Below are 13,032 nucleotides of genomic sequence, written 5' to 3' on the forward strand. Positions count from 1 at the left end.
AGAAATATTTACGCAGTAAAATTATTTCCTTGGTTGAAAATATTTTTCTAAGAAGTATAGTATATACTAAAAATTTCATTATTATTATCTTGGCACATTCAGTAATTTTGAAATTTAAATGCATAAAACTTAACAAGTAGTTTCTTACATTATTTATTCATATGAATACTTAACAAACATACATATTAAGCTATTTCATCATTGATCAAATGACCAATATTTCCTTCAAGATCCTCAAAGAAATCAGATACATCATAATGAGTGGTGGAATTTTCAGCATCATTTGAAACAAAATTTGTTTCCTTTCCTTTGTCATCTTTTTTCAAAGATGCTTGATAAAGATCGACTAGGTGCCTTGGAGTACGACAGGTACGCAACCAATGGCCCTTTCCACCACAACGAAAATATTTATCTTCAGTTGATTTATTTTTGCCATTGTTTCTTTCTTTATCCCACTTCTAGTGAGATCCTTTCTTGTGAACATAATTCATTTTCCTTCCATAATTTTTCTTGCTACCAAAGTCTTGCCATTTACCTCTTCTGGGGTTATGATTTGCCGCATTTGTTTCAGAAAATGGGGCAGTGTCAGCTAGGCGCGCTTCATGATTTTTTAAGAGTAACTCATTGTTGCGCTCAACAACAAGAAGGTAAAAAATTAGCTCAAAATATTTTTAAATCTTTTTTCTCGATACTGCTGCTGCAGGAGCACATTTGAGACATGGAAGGTCGAGAAAGTTTTCTCTAACATATCAGGCTTGAGGAAGTATCATATGATTGTACATTTTTTCAAGGTCTTTCCACAGATCTGCAGGATCTTTTAATGTGAGATATTCATTTTTCAATCTTACGTCAAAATGACGACAAAGGAAAATCATGACTTTGGCTTTATCCTTCTTAGATGTATTATTTTCAGTCTTAACGGTATCTCCAAGATCCATTGAATCAAGATGGATTTTAGTATCTAGTATCCATGATAAATAATTATTCCCAGATATATCAAGAGCATTAAATTCAAGATGAGAGAATTTCGACCAATTTTTTTCTTCCAAAATGCACTGGTGACGCGGGCGCGTCAGCGACGCTGCCGCGTCACGTGCGTGTTTTATATATATATATATATATATATATTGCAACTTAAGAGCTTAAAAGAGAGAAATAGAGAATTGTATATGAAAGGAGGAAGAGTATTTTATTGTTGCTGTGTGTAATCAACGGAGGCTTAACCTCCTATTTATACATGTACAAGAGTCCTCTTTTTCCTCTTTCATTAAATGTAATTTCCTTGGTAATATGACACTTCACTAGAGGAAAGTTAAGCCATCCAAATCATACGTGGTCAATGGTCATCCATATTGTAACATTCTAAAATTTTTATTAAAAAATATTTAGTTAAAAAAAAAAGTGATGGTTTATGAGTAAGACATACCAGGCCATGTGGGCCGAGGGTGCAGCAACCTGTTAACCCTTTGCCCTCTAGCCTACGCCCAAGTCCCGAGGCCCAACTCTCAACTTGGAGAGGATAGGACATCATATTGCAAACACATTTAGCCCAACCAAGAATATCCAAGCCCATGTTCCATTACAATAATGCCCCCACTCAGGTCACAAGCTCGCGTTATCAAATTCAAAAAATGTTACACCTTCTCATAAGTTTTATAAACCCGTGTGTTCTAATATATATGACCGAGGTGAGACTTGTCAAGCGAAGAACTTAGAACAATGTTATAAATATTTGGAAAAAAAATTGATCTCATAAGTTTTATAAACCCGTGTGCTCTAATATATATGACCGAGGTGAGACTTGTCAAGCGAAGAATTTAGAACAACGTTATAAATATTTGAATAAAAAAATTGATCTCTAAAATCTATTTTTTAAAATATATATATATCTAATTCTTTTCATCTCATTTTTAAATCTTTCAGAGGCTTATTTGTTGTTAATATTTTTTGTAATTTTTTTTGTCAACAATATAAATTTTTGAGTACTATTTTAGTAGTTTATTTTACATAATTATAAAATTCGACCTAATTATTGAAATTAAAATTGATAAGGAGGCTTATTTGTTCTTAACAGTTTTTGTGAATTTTTTTGTCAATCATATAAATTTTGGGGTACCATTTTACTAGTTTATTCTAGATAGTTATAAAATTCGACTTAATTAATGAACTTGATTGGCAATATTATTGATAACGCGAACTCTTAACTTGGGTTTGCAATATGTTGTTCTGTCCTCTCCAAGTTAAGAGTTGGGTCTCGGGACTTGCACGTAGGTTGGAGGGCAAACCCTCGACCCACATGACCTGGTATGTCTTGCTCATAAATCATCATTTTTTCTTTTTTAATTAATTTTTTTAAAAAAAACTTTAGATGTAGATTATAGTTGAATTTTTTTTACAATTAAACAATCTTTTTGGTTTATATATTTTTTTTTGCACAACTATTAAATGATGGAATACTTTTTTTTTAACAACTGTTCAATAATTTTTTTCATCCATAATTTTTTTTAAAAAATACTTTAGAATCAAACAAAAATTAAATTTAATACTAATAAATTATCTAGCTAATCAATTTAATCCTTAAAATTTTTAAAATTGATTAATTAGGTCGAATTTTATAATTATACATTGTTAATAAAATGACAATAACAACGTCGTGCCAATATGGTCCAATAGCTTTTGAATTTTCTTCACCAACATATATCGATAATCTTTATTTTAATTGTTACTCAATAATTAATTTAGTCATGAGTTTGATAATATGGTAAATTAACTTAGTGTCTTATGTAGATTATCTCTTTGACGAAATTAGTAAAATCCTAAAATACTAAATGGCCTAAAGTGTCACGTACTGTAAAATGGGACTGAATTAATTAATAAATAAAAATTTGAGAACCAAATTGATTTGATCTCAAATCATACATTTACTTTTATCCTATTAATGATATAGAAAACAATTTTAGGATTAAAACATGTGTTTACATGTTTATAAACCCTTTAAATATGTTTATAAAACTCCATTTTGTTAGTTTGAACTATATCTAAAACCAAGCAAACATGCATTTTGCATCTCTAGTCTGTGTGTGAATTGGGATCAAATTTTCTGGTTTGATCTAGATAGAGATTATTCAATTGTTTCTTTTTCAAGAAGAAAAATCATGAGATAACATTCAAATAGATAAAATTGCTTTATCTATTATACTCTAGCTAGAGTATCACGTATATTACTTATTTTATACCTTATCTTTATTTTATGAGTATCTGCCAACTTTTTCTAGGATGATGATTATGTCTAAATCTGCACAATGACGGGTCTCACTTGCCTTTCACCGTTTATATTTATCCATGAATCATTCCAAAGAGAATACGCCAAAACCATATTGGATTTCCATTGTGAAATCTTCATAGCAAGATAAAATTCTATTAACTTTTACATGAAGACAATCGTATATAAATTTTTATCTTATAATAAACTATTATTATCAGAGAAAGTTATTTTATAGTTTATAGTCCTAAAACCAAGTGAGGATAAGTTGTTTAACTATCTTGCAAGAGCTTGGAGAATTAAATGGACAATCACAAAAGAAATCACTCATCTTTTTTAATACATAGCTAGTGAATGTTATAAAGAAAGTTGAATAATGTTGAGTCCTATGTTTCAGAAGAAACTTGTAGAGTTTGAAAAAGAATTTTAAATGATCAAAAAGAAAAATCCACTTTAACTGATATATCCTTAGGCACGATCATACATAACATAAAAATCATACTCGGAAACGGAGGACGATTAGCTAGGGCGACAGGTGCTACAATGAAACTGATTGCAAAGAAGAGAAATCGGCCACATTAAAATTACGTTCTGGAAAGGAGTTTGATATCCAAAAACTGCTCAGCAATAATCAAACAAGTAGGGAATGTTGGGGTCGCACGCATACAAATATATTTAATCGGAAAGGGATTGCTTAAGGGAGACACCTTCATCAGATTTTGAACCATAAAATCTAATGCAATGCCTACCGTAAGCAATCCCTCCATCAGATGATAAACTTGATAACTTATCAAATTACATTAAGGTGAAACATTTCTAAGAAGAAACCATCTCTACATTTTTTTTAACTCTAAACTAAGGTAGTAAGGAGAGTAATCATCAAATGCAATCTCCATCCTAACCTTCCTAAACACTAATGATCTGTCATAACTCTCTAGTCCTAAAAGTTCTAACTCTAGTTCTCCAATCAGAACTTACAAATCACACTATTTCATAGTTAAACTAATGCTGAGTGACTCACCTATGTTTCTTCGTCATAATCTTCGTCGTCTTCATCTATCCTTCCGTTTATGTTCGCCAACTGAATGGTGTCGATGCTCATTTTTTCCATGTCCGAAAAGGACCATCCAGGGTATTCCTCGTGCTTCTCTTCTACTCTCTGTTTCGCAGATGAGGTAGTCGGGACAGGAGTTGGTGTATCTGATGAATCCATTACTGGGACTGGAGCTTGTGTGTCCGATGAATCCATTACTGGGACTGGAGCTTGTGTGTCGAATGAATCCATATCTTCATCAACTGGAGCCATATTTAAGTCGATATTCCTTACACACGCTTCGGCTTGCCTGCTAACTGACAAACTCGGCTTAACTTCTTCATGTTCCAACACATTTTCCGGGCTTTCACTGCTGTGTGTGTGCTTGCCATTTTGCTTCAATACATCAGATTCATCTTCAAACTTGACATGCAAAATCATTTCATGATCATGATCTGCTGTTCTATGTCCTCGGCCACGACCTCTACCTCTCCCCCTACCCCTTCCTCTGCCACTAGTATTTCTGGCCTCTAGCTGCGCAAATTATCAGATAACATAAAAAAAACTGATATATTACTGCGGATTCATACAAGAAAAAGGAGAAGTCATATAACTTCTAATTTGAAGTAATTTAAAACATTTGATACATTACCATCTTATTTCTCTTTTGCTCCTCATCGCTGTCATTATCATCACCTTCCGCAACTTTCCTGATGTAAGATACAAGATAAACAAAATTCAGCGATAATAGAACATTTTCAAAATAACAAACAACAGAATCAAGCAAAGCACAAACCTCCTCTTAGGGATAGAACGATCATCACCCGTCGCACCAGAACCACCTAAATCAGGAACCTTGTTGAGAATATCTTTCAGAAAATCAAACACATTAAATGTCTGGACACAATGCTTTCTGCAAAGGCAAGGATTCAAGTAATTGAAGCTATTAGATACTAGAAAGAGGAGCATAACACTTGAGCAAAACATTCAGAAAGCAACGCCATCCCAAAATTTTATATGCCTTCGACCTTTTCCATTGGTCTAATTATATTTATGTATTCGATAAATGGAAGATTATAAAGGGGAATTTAATCTTAAACATCTTTGGATATCAAACCAAAAGAAGAACATGAAAGGATAATGTGACTAAGCAAACTATCAATAGAAGCCTCGTTCGGTAACTATCTCAGGACAAAAATACAAAAACATGTTTTGAAGACAGATGCATACATACACAAGGAAAATTTGCCGAAATTTCTGTCCACAAAGAAAAAGCTACGAACGATGGGGACAGAGACAAAGACACAACTTTTCTGTCTTATCAGTATTTTTGTCCTGAGACACTTACCAAAACAACCTCGAAGATCTCCTATTCTTATGAACATCATTGCTATCACCAACCAAACAAAAAAAGGAACCTACATGTCAATATATCCTTAACACAAAATAAAAAATTGAAGCCAAAAGAATATCACTTACAAATGCAAAGCAGTCATGGTCTTTGCCCCTCTCCTAAGAGTTATATCATATGTCCTATTACACAAATCTTGCAGGAATAGCTCTAATGCTTTAGCTGCCATTATACACAAACAAGAGATAAATTGATACAAATTCCTCAAAACATATAACAAGAAAAAATAAATACACCAATAAGAGACTACTTACAAACTAGAAGAGGCACAGCCATAGCAATCTTCCCTACATCCTCATCAGCTTGCATGATTTTCTTAATCCTAGCCTGTCAATAATGAACAAAATAGCACAACAACCAATTCATTAACAAAGGTCAACAATTCCCACACATAATTTATACCCATTTGAGAATATATCATAATATATAACAATAACAATAAATAGAAAACAAGTTTACACATTAAAACATGAATAAAGGAAATTCCAAAACCAAACATGAACCAATACAATGGAAACAAACCCCCATAAAAGAATCACAATGATTACAAATGCAAAAGATTAAGTTACAAACTTTCAGCAAAAGGGTATAAGAAAACGAGGAAAAGGCCAGAACTTACAGCAGGGAAACGTGTATCCAGTTTCTTCCTCATGTTTCTCTTTTTCAGTTTTTCTAGTGAAGACAAGAAAAACCCTTCTCGGGTGGTTTATATGAAGAAGAAGGAAGAGATAAGAGTATCAAACGAAGAAGAAGAAGAAGAAGAAGAAGTGAAAAGGGGAAAAGTTTTGTTTGTTATGGATTTTGAGAATGGAGGTTCCACAAAGCGGTATTCTAGGAGACTCCTACGGTGTAAACCTTTTTTGTCTTTTGATTTTTGAAACTTATCACGTTGACCACTCCTTTCTTTTCAGTTTTCAAGCTCCTAACTAATTAAGATAAGATAAAATAAAAAGAAAATAAAGATTGTAATCATTAAATAATCATTCATAATAATTTTAATGGTGTGAAATTTTATTTAATATAAAATAATTTATGTACATATAAAATATATTTTTAAAAATAAATTTTTTTGAACTAACTTTTTACTAAAAAATCTCTATTAATTTACTGGATTTTGACTAATTTGTTGGCAAATGGTTTTCAGTTAATTCAGTTAAATCCTTTGATTCGGAAAATCATTAATATCTCTTATATAATCAATGGTTAAGATGTGATGATAAGCTTTTTTAAAAAAAATATGATTAATGAGATAAGTAACAAATTTGAAATATAGTCTTAGTAAAATATTACCAAAAATCATGTAACAAATTTGACACTGAATCTTAATCGAGATAAGTATCCAANATTGCTGTCATGTTTTTTTTATTTTATTTTATTTTATAATTTGGTTGCTTCTTGATATGTACCCTATACCTCGGCTAACAACCCAAAATTAAACTCATTTAATAACCCGGAAAAGTCAAGTCAGAGCTCGGCTACATAATCTGATAACAGCTCTCAACAAGTCAAAAACTATCTCCAAAATCGTTACCACAAAATCCGGACGAGCTTAACAAAGCTCGGAACCACAACTAACAGGTCAAACGTTAGCCTTGTGGATAACTTCGGTAAATCTGGAGAATCCCGAAACTAACTCCAACTAAGCAACCTCAAACGCCTATATAAACAGATAGGTAACTCCGGAGTAAGACAGGTCACAAAACTCAGTCTGATTTACTTCTCTTATTTTCTCATAACTCACATTCTTACTTGAGCGTCGGAGTGCTTTTTGCAGGTGCTCCCGCCGTGGTGTTCCAACTCAGCCGACATATATCTCTTCCACCTGAGCACAGTAGCAGACAGAAAGAGTCGCTATACCTCGGCTCTATACGCACGGAACATTTGGCGCCCACCGTGGGGCCCTGAGTTAATTTAACCCCACTTTTACTCCTACATTGCCCTTTTTTCTTTTCTTTTGTGCAGGGATTTTGACCTTTCAGATATGGCTGAAAACGGAGCTTAACCCTTCAACCAAGCCGAGCTCCTAGTCCAGATGGCCGAGCTCCAAGCAGAAGTCCGAAGACTTGCCGAGCTCTCCACACAGAATAACGCAGGAAAGCACGAGGAGAGTAGCTCTAAAAGCTCGGCCCTGGGAAACTCAGACCCCTTGAGCATCACCCCGCCAAAGGAAAAGCTGACGCTAGACAACCCCTTCTCCGAAGAAATCACAAACTTCAAGATGCCGAAGAATTTCGTGTTGCCTAACTCCCTGGAGCCTTATAAGGGGATTGGTGACCCCCGAGCTCACATTAAAAAATTTCAATCCATGATGTTCTTCAACGGCGCTAATAATGAGCCTATACTTTGTCGTTCTTTTCCCACTTACCTTGATGGTGCTGCTTTACTGTGGTTCTCTAAATTATCTGCAGGATCAATTTCTTCCTTTAAAGAGCTGGCGAGGTCTTTCATTAATTACTTCGCCGCATCAAAGATATACGTACACGGATCAGACTACCTCAGCACTATCAAACAAGGACAACACGAGAGCCTGAAGGACTGTATGACACGATTCGCCAAGGTAACTATAGAGATTCCAGACCTCAGTTCCGAGGTCCACCTGCACGCACTTAAAAGCGGCCTCTGTCCTGAAAAATTTCAAGAGACTATAGCCGTGACCAAGCCAAAGACTTTAGCAGAATTTCGAGAAAAAGCAGTTGGACAGATGGAAATAGAAGAGCTTAGAGAAGCTCGGCGGATCAATAAACCAACTCAATCAAAAGAAGATTACCAGGAGGATCTTTTTGAATCAACAAATTGATCGGCAGGGACTTATACCCTTCAAGCACTACTAGGCAAAGAACTATGGCTCGAAGATGTACTCTTTTCTCTACTCACACGACTTTTTTTACACCGGATTTTGCTTGGAGAGGTTTTAATGAGGTTCTTTCATCCTATACTTTCTATATTAAGAGAGTAATCTTTAATAAAAAAGTATATTATTTTTAACTTCATCATTCTTTATTTTTATCCATGCCTTTAGTTCAGCTATTGTTTACGCTCTACACATATTATGGCAAACTAATATTAAAGTCGGCATACAAAAAACAAACCGACAGTTATAAGTCGGAACCAATCTAACAAATCGACAACTATAAGTCGGAATCACTTCAAACAAACTGATAATTATAAGTTTGAATCAATCAAAGCAAACCGACACCTATAAGTCGGCCTTAGTCCAACAAACCGACACCTATAAGTCGGCCTCAGTCCAACAAACCGGCACCTATAAGTCGGCGTCCGTCCAACAAACAATCACCTATAAGTCGGTAGGATTCCAACAAACAATCACCTATAAGCTCGTTCAAAAACATATTGAAATAAGCAATCCATTTTCCAGTGACAAACTTGTCCAATTTTATTTTCAAGATTATCAGGTTGATCTTGGGGCTGCTATAATTTCAATTTATAGGTCGGAAGCTCAACCTGTTTAATTGAAAACTTTCACAGGTCAAGCTTGGGGGCTGTGATCTAGTCATTATAACTCGACAGATACAAACTATAATTTGGAGATTAGATCTGATCTGTCCTTATAAGTCGGTCACGTACGCTATAGCTCGGCCACTTACAAATTCAAAATAAAGCAGTTCGTGATCCATCCGTATAAGTCGGCCGCGTGTGCTATAACTCGGCCACGTACAGCAAATTCAAAAAATGCAAGCTCGGGACATCATGCCTACAATAGCCGAGGTATACGAAGAAACTAGAAGCTCGCCTATGTTTCCTCTGGAACACAAGGCAAGCTTGGGGGCTATGATACGTACCCTATACCTCGGCTAACAACCCAAAATTAAACTCGGCTAATAACCTGGAAAAGTCAAGTCAGAGCTCGACTACATAATCTGATAACGGCTTCCAACAAGTCAAAAACTATCTCCAAAATCGTTACCACAAAATCCGGACGAGCTTAACAAAGCTCGGAACCACAACTAACGGGTCAAACGTTAGCCTTGTGGATAACTTCGGTAAATCCGGAGAATCCCGAAACTAACTCCAACTAAACAACCTCAAACGCCTATGTCATGGCCAAAATGAGCCATGACTGGCGCTCAGGAAAAAGAGTTCCCTAGCAAGCCTAACAGATTCGAATATAAGATAAATAAAAATGTTACAAATACTTTTTGAATAAATTTACACTTTCTAGAATGAATAATTAAATAATTGAACAAAAATAAAATAAATAAATATAGATGGATCTTGCCTGTGACATATGGAGCAGATGACGTCTAAGAACTCAACAAGGAATAGAATCCATTGCTGATCACTACTCTTGAATAGAAAAGCTCACATAATCAAATACTTATTCCTGAAAAATATTTTTTTAAAAAAAGGGGTGAGTTTTGCAACTCAGTGACTAGACAGTATATCTATAATTCACATGAGACCATCTAAACATTATTATGAAAATAATTTTAGTTAGAAAATAATAATTTATATGAATAAGTGAATCAATAAGGGAGTTCTCATACAGAAATCAAATCAAATAGTCCACACTTGGACGGCTCCACCTCTAAGGGTAGCCCTTTCCTCTAGTGTGTCCACACGGAATAACAGATCCAACGTGTGGCCTACACGTTAGGCTAGCAACGCCCCTGCTAGCTGAGGTCTGAGCCAGATGCATCTAGGTTAACGTCATAACTGCCGTTAACTACGGTTTTCTAATACGAGCATCCCAAACCAATTCAAAACATATAATTTCAAATACAACCAATCTTTGATCTTTCAAATATATAAGGTATCGAATCAAATCAAATCAGATAATACTTTCTCATCCAAATCAGATTCAATCATATTTTCTCAATCTTAAGGCATTTCAAAATATTTCACAATTCCAAAATAAATGAATACCAACAAAATTTCAATGCTTCAAAAATACATATTCGAATAAAATCAAATGCTTTAAAATAATATAAAACTTCTTCAAACATAATATATAGTCTCATGTGCATATTAAAATGAGTTTAACAAGGATAAGCATTTAGTTCTAATAAATCAATTATTAAAACTAATTTAAAATCATTTGATAATACTCTTTGTAAGTATAACAAGTTCAAGCACCGTATATCCAAATAATTATAGACGTAAAGCCAAACAATTATAAATTTAAAGTCTACTCACAACGTGGCCCTAAAGGACCGAAGAGACCAAAACCGAAGTGCGAAATTAACGGGTGAGGATGATCGATGTAGAATGAAATGAAGTGTCACATGATTTGGATCGGGCAGCGGAAAGTTGCGGCTGCAACAACAGCAGCATCCATTTCTTATTGCAACGTCGATGATCATAGCACCCAGAGAAACTATTGGATTCAAATTGAATGGAAGACAACAAGAAATAGTGCTGGAAAATCCAAGGTAAAGCAAAGGTTCAATAAATTCAGAATGGCAGGATACGGAAGTGAAACATATTCAAGGGAAAAATAGCGAACCAGAACGGCAACAATGGCAGCGGACAGCTCGACGGTAGCAAGGAGGTACGACGGCAAGGTGGCAGCGCTGCTTCTTCTCCCTCACGAACTCGCCTCCTTCTCCCTCCTCTGTTCGCGGCTCACGGCAGCGACAACAGCTTTATCAACGGCGACGCAGCAGTGGTGAGGGAACGGCGGTCTCCGACGGCATGCTAGGCAGTAACCAGGCGTGACAGAGCTGGTGGCGTCCTCTCCTCCATCGCGTTTCCCGCGGCGGCAGCTCTCTGCCTCAACGTCTCACTCTCTCCCCTCTTCGTCAGCGCCGGCGGCGACACGTGGGACGGCTGCTCCACGGCGGTGAGGTGCGACGCCGGCGTGCTCCAATGCGACGGCAGTGATGGTGGACAGCCTCCTTCTATTCTCTTCTCCGTTCCCTCACTCTCCCCTTTCTCTTTTCTTTGCTTCCATTACTTCTCCCTCTTTCTCTGAATTGTGTGTGTGTATGTATGTAAGAGAGAGGGTGTGAGATTTATTTTGAGATTAGGGTTAGGGTTTGGTTTGGGAAAAAGGAGAGTAAGGGTATTGTAGGGATTTTACAGCCTATATAAACAGATAGGTAACTCCGGAGTAAGACAGGTCATAGAACTCACTCTGATTTACTTCTCTTATTTTCTCATAACTCACATTCTTACTTGAGTGTCGGAGTGCTTTTTGCAGGTGCTCCCGCCGTGGTGTTCCAACTCAGCCGATGTATACCTCTTCCACCTGAGCATAGTAGCAGACAGAAAGAGTCGCTATACCTCGGCTCTATACGCACGGAACACTTCCCATTGTTGACAATGATAAGATATATTTATAACTTACAAGGTAACTTATGTTATCTTTCAAATGATATTCTATTTATAAATTTTACAGGTGTCTACTTTGATTTTCATTTAAGGTGGTATATAATTAGGGTGTTTAAATTCAAATCGATACAGATTAAATTGTTTATCTAATTCAATTCAAACTAAAAATCGATTAAAATCGTATTAATTTAGATTTGATTAGATTTTATTTTTTGCAAATCGCTGATTAGATCGGATCGAATTTTCGAATCTATTTTTCATAATCGATCAAATTCAATTCAAACCGCACAATATGCTATAATATTATTATTTTATTATTATATTTATAATTATACTTATAACATAATAATTTATTATATATTTTTATATTATTCATGTATTATTATTATTTAATAAATATTTTTCACATTCACGGAATTAAAATTAAAAAAAGAAAGATTATAATATACTATTAGACTTTTATAATTTAATTCTTGAATATAGTAATATAAAATTATCATCTGAAAGTAAAATTGTATTACTTTATTGATTTTTTATGTATGTAATTATGATTAGTTTATCATGTAAAATAATTTTGATATTTTTATTCAATCAAAATTAGACTTAATTTGGTAAAAAAAATTTTTTTATGAAAATAGTTTATAAAAGTTAATTTTTAAAATATGATTTTTTAAAAGTTAGTAGCATTTATGTTTGGTAAATCAAATTAAAAATAGCTTTTGATCAACAATAATTATATTTAGTAAAATAATTTTAAAATTTAAAATATCATAATAGATATAAATATATAAAAAGCCCTATCTTAGGTAATTTTAAAAGTATTTTGATCTTTTAAAAGTTACAAACACAAGCACATGATCTTTTTGATTTACTAAATGCAAGATAAAAGTCTAGTATAAAAAACTTAAGTTTTTAAAAAATACAAACACCTTTTCAAAAAACTTTACCAAATCAAATCTTATTCTATTTGTATAATTATTTAAACGATAGTTAAGATTAATGATTACAAATGATATAAATTTTTATTGTATATTA

General features: G+C 34.3%; 2 protein-coding genes across 2 annotated transcripts; one reads left to right on the plus strand and one right to left on the minus strand.

Annotated features, from left to right (window-relative positions):
• On the minus strand, positions 3,905-6,539 carry LOC107629054 (dr1-associated corepressor). Its single transcript, XM_016331737.2, has 6 exons — positions 6,326-6,539; positions 5,961-6,033; positions 5,775-5,868; positions 5,092-5,208; positions 4,948-5,005; positions 3,905-4,829 (listed from the first exon to the last, which is right to left on the minus strand). The coding sequence occupies exons 1-6, from the start codon at positions 6,356-6,358 to the stop codon at positions 4,284-4,286; spliced, it is 921 nt and encodes a 306-aa protein (XP_016187223.1). The 5' UTR covers positions 6,359-6,539; the 3' UTR covers positions 3,905-4,283.
• LOC107632324 lies at positions 7,739-8,503 on the plus strand. The gene has a single exon (XM_016336019.1). It carries the CDS (start codon positions 7,739-7,741, stop codon positions 8,501-8,503), a length of 765 nt encoding a protein of 254 aa, XP_016191505.1.

Source organism: Arachis ipaensis, chromosome B03 (genome assembly GCF_000816755.2).
Source record: "Arachis ipaensis cultivar K30076 chromosome B03, Araip1.1, whole genome shotgun sequence".
NCBI classification, from domain to species: Eukaryota; Viridiplantae; Streptophyta; class Magnoliopsida; order Fabales; family Fabaceae; genus Arachis; species Arachis ipaensis.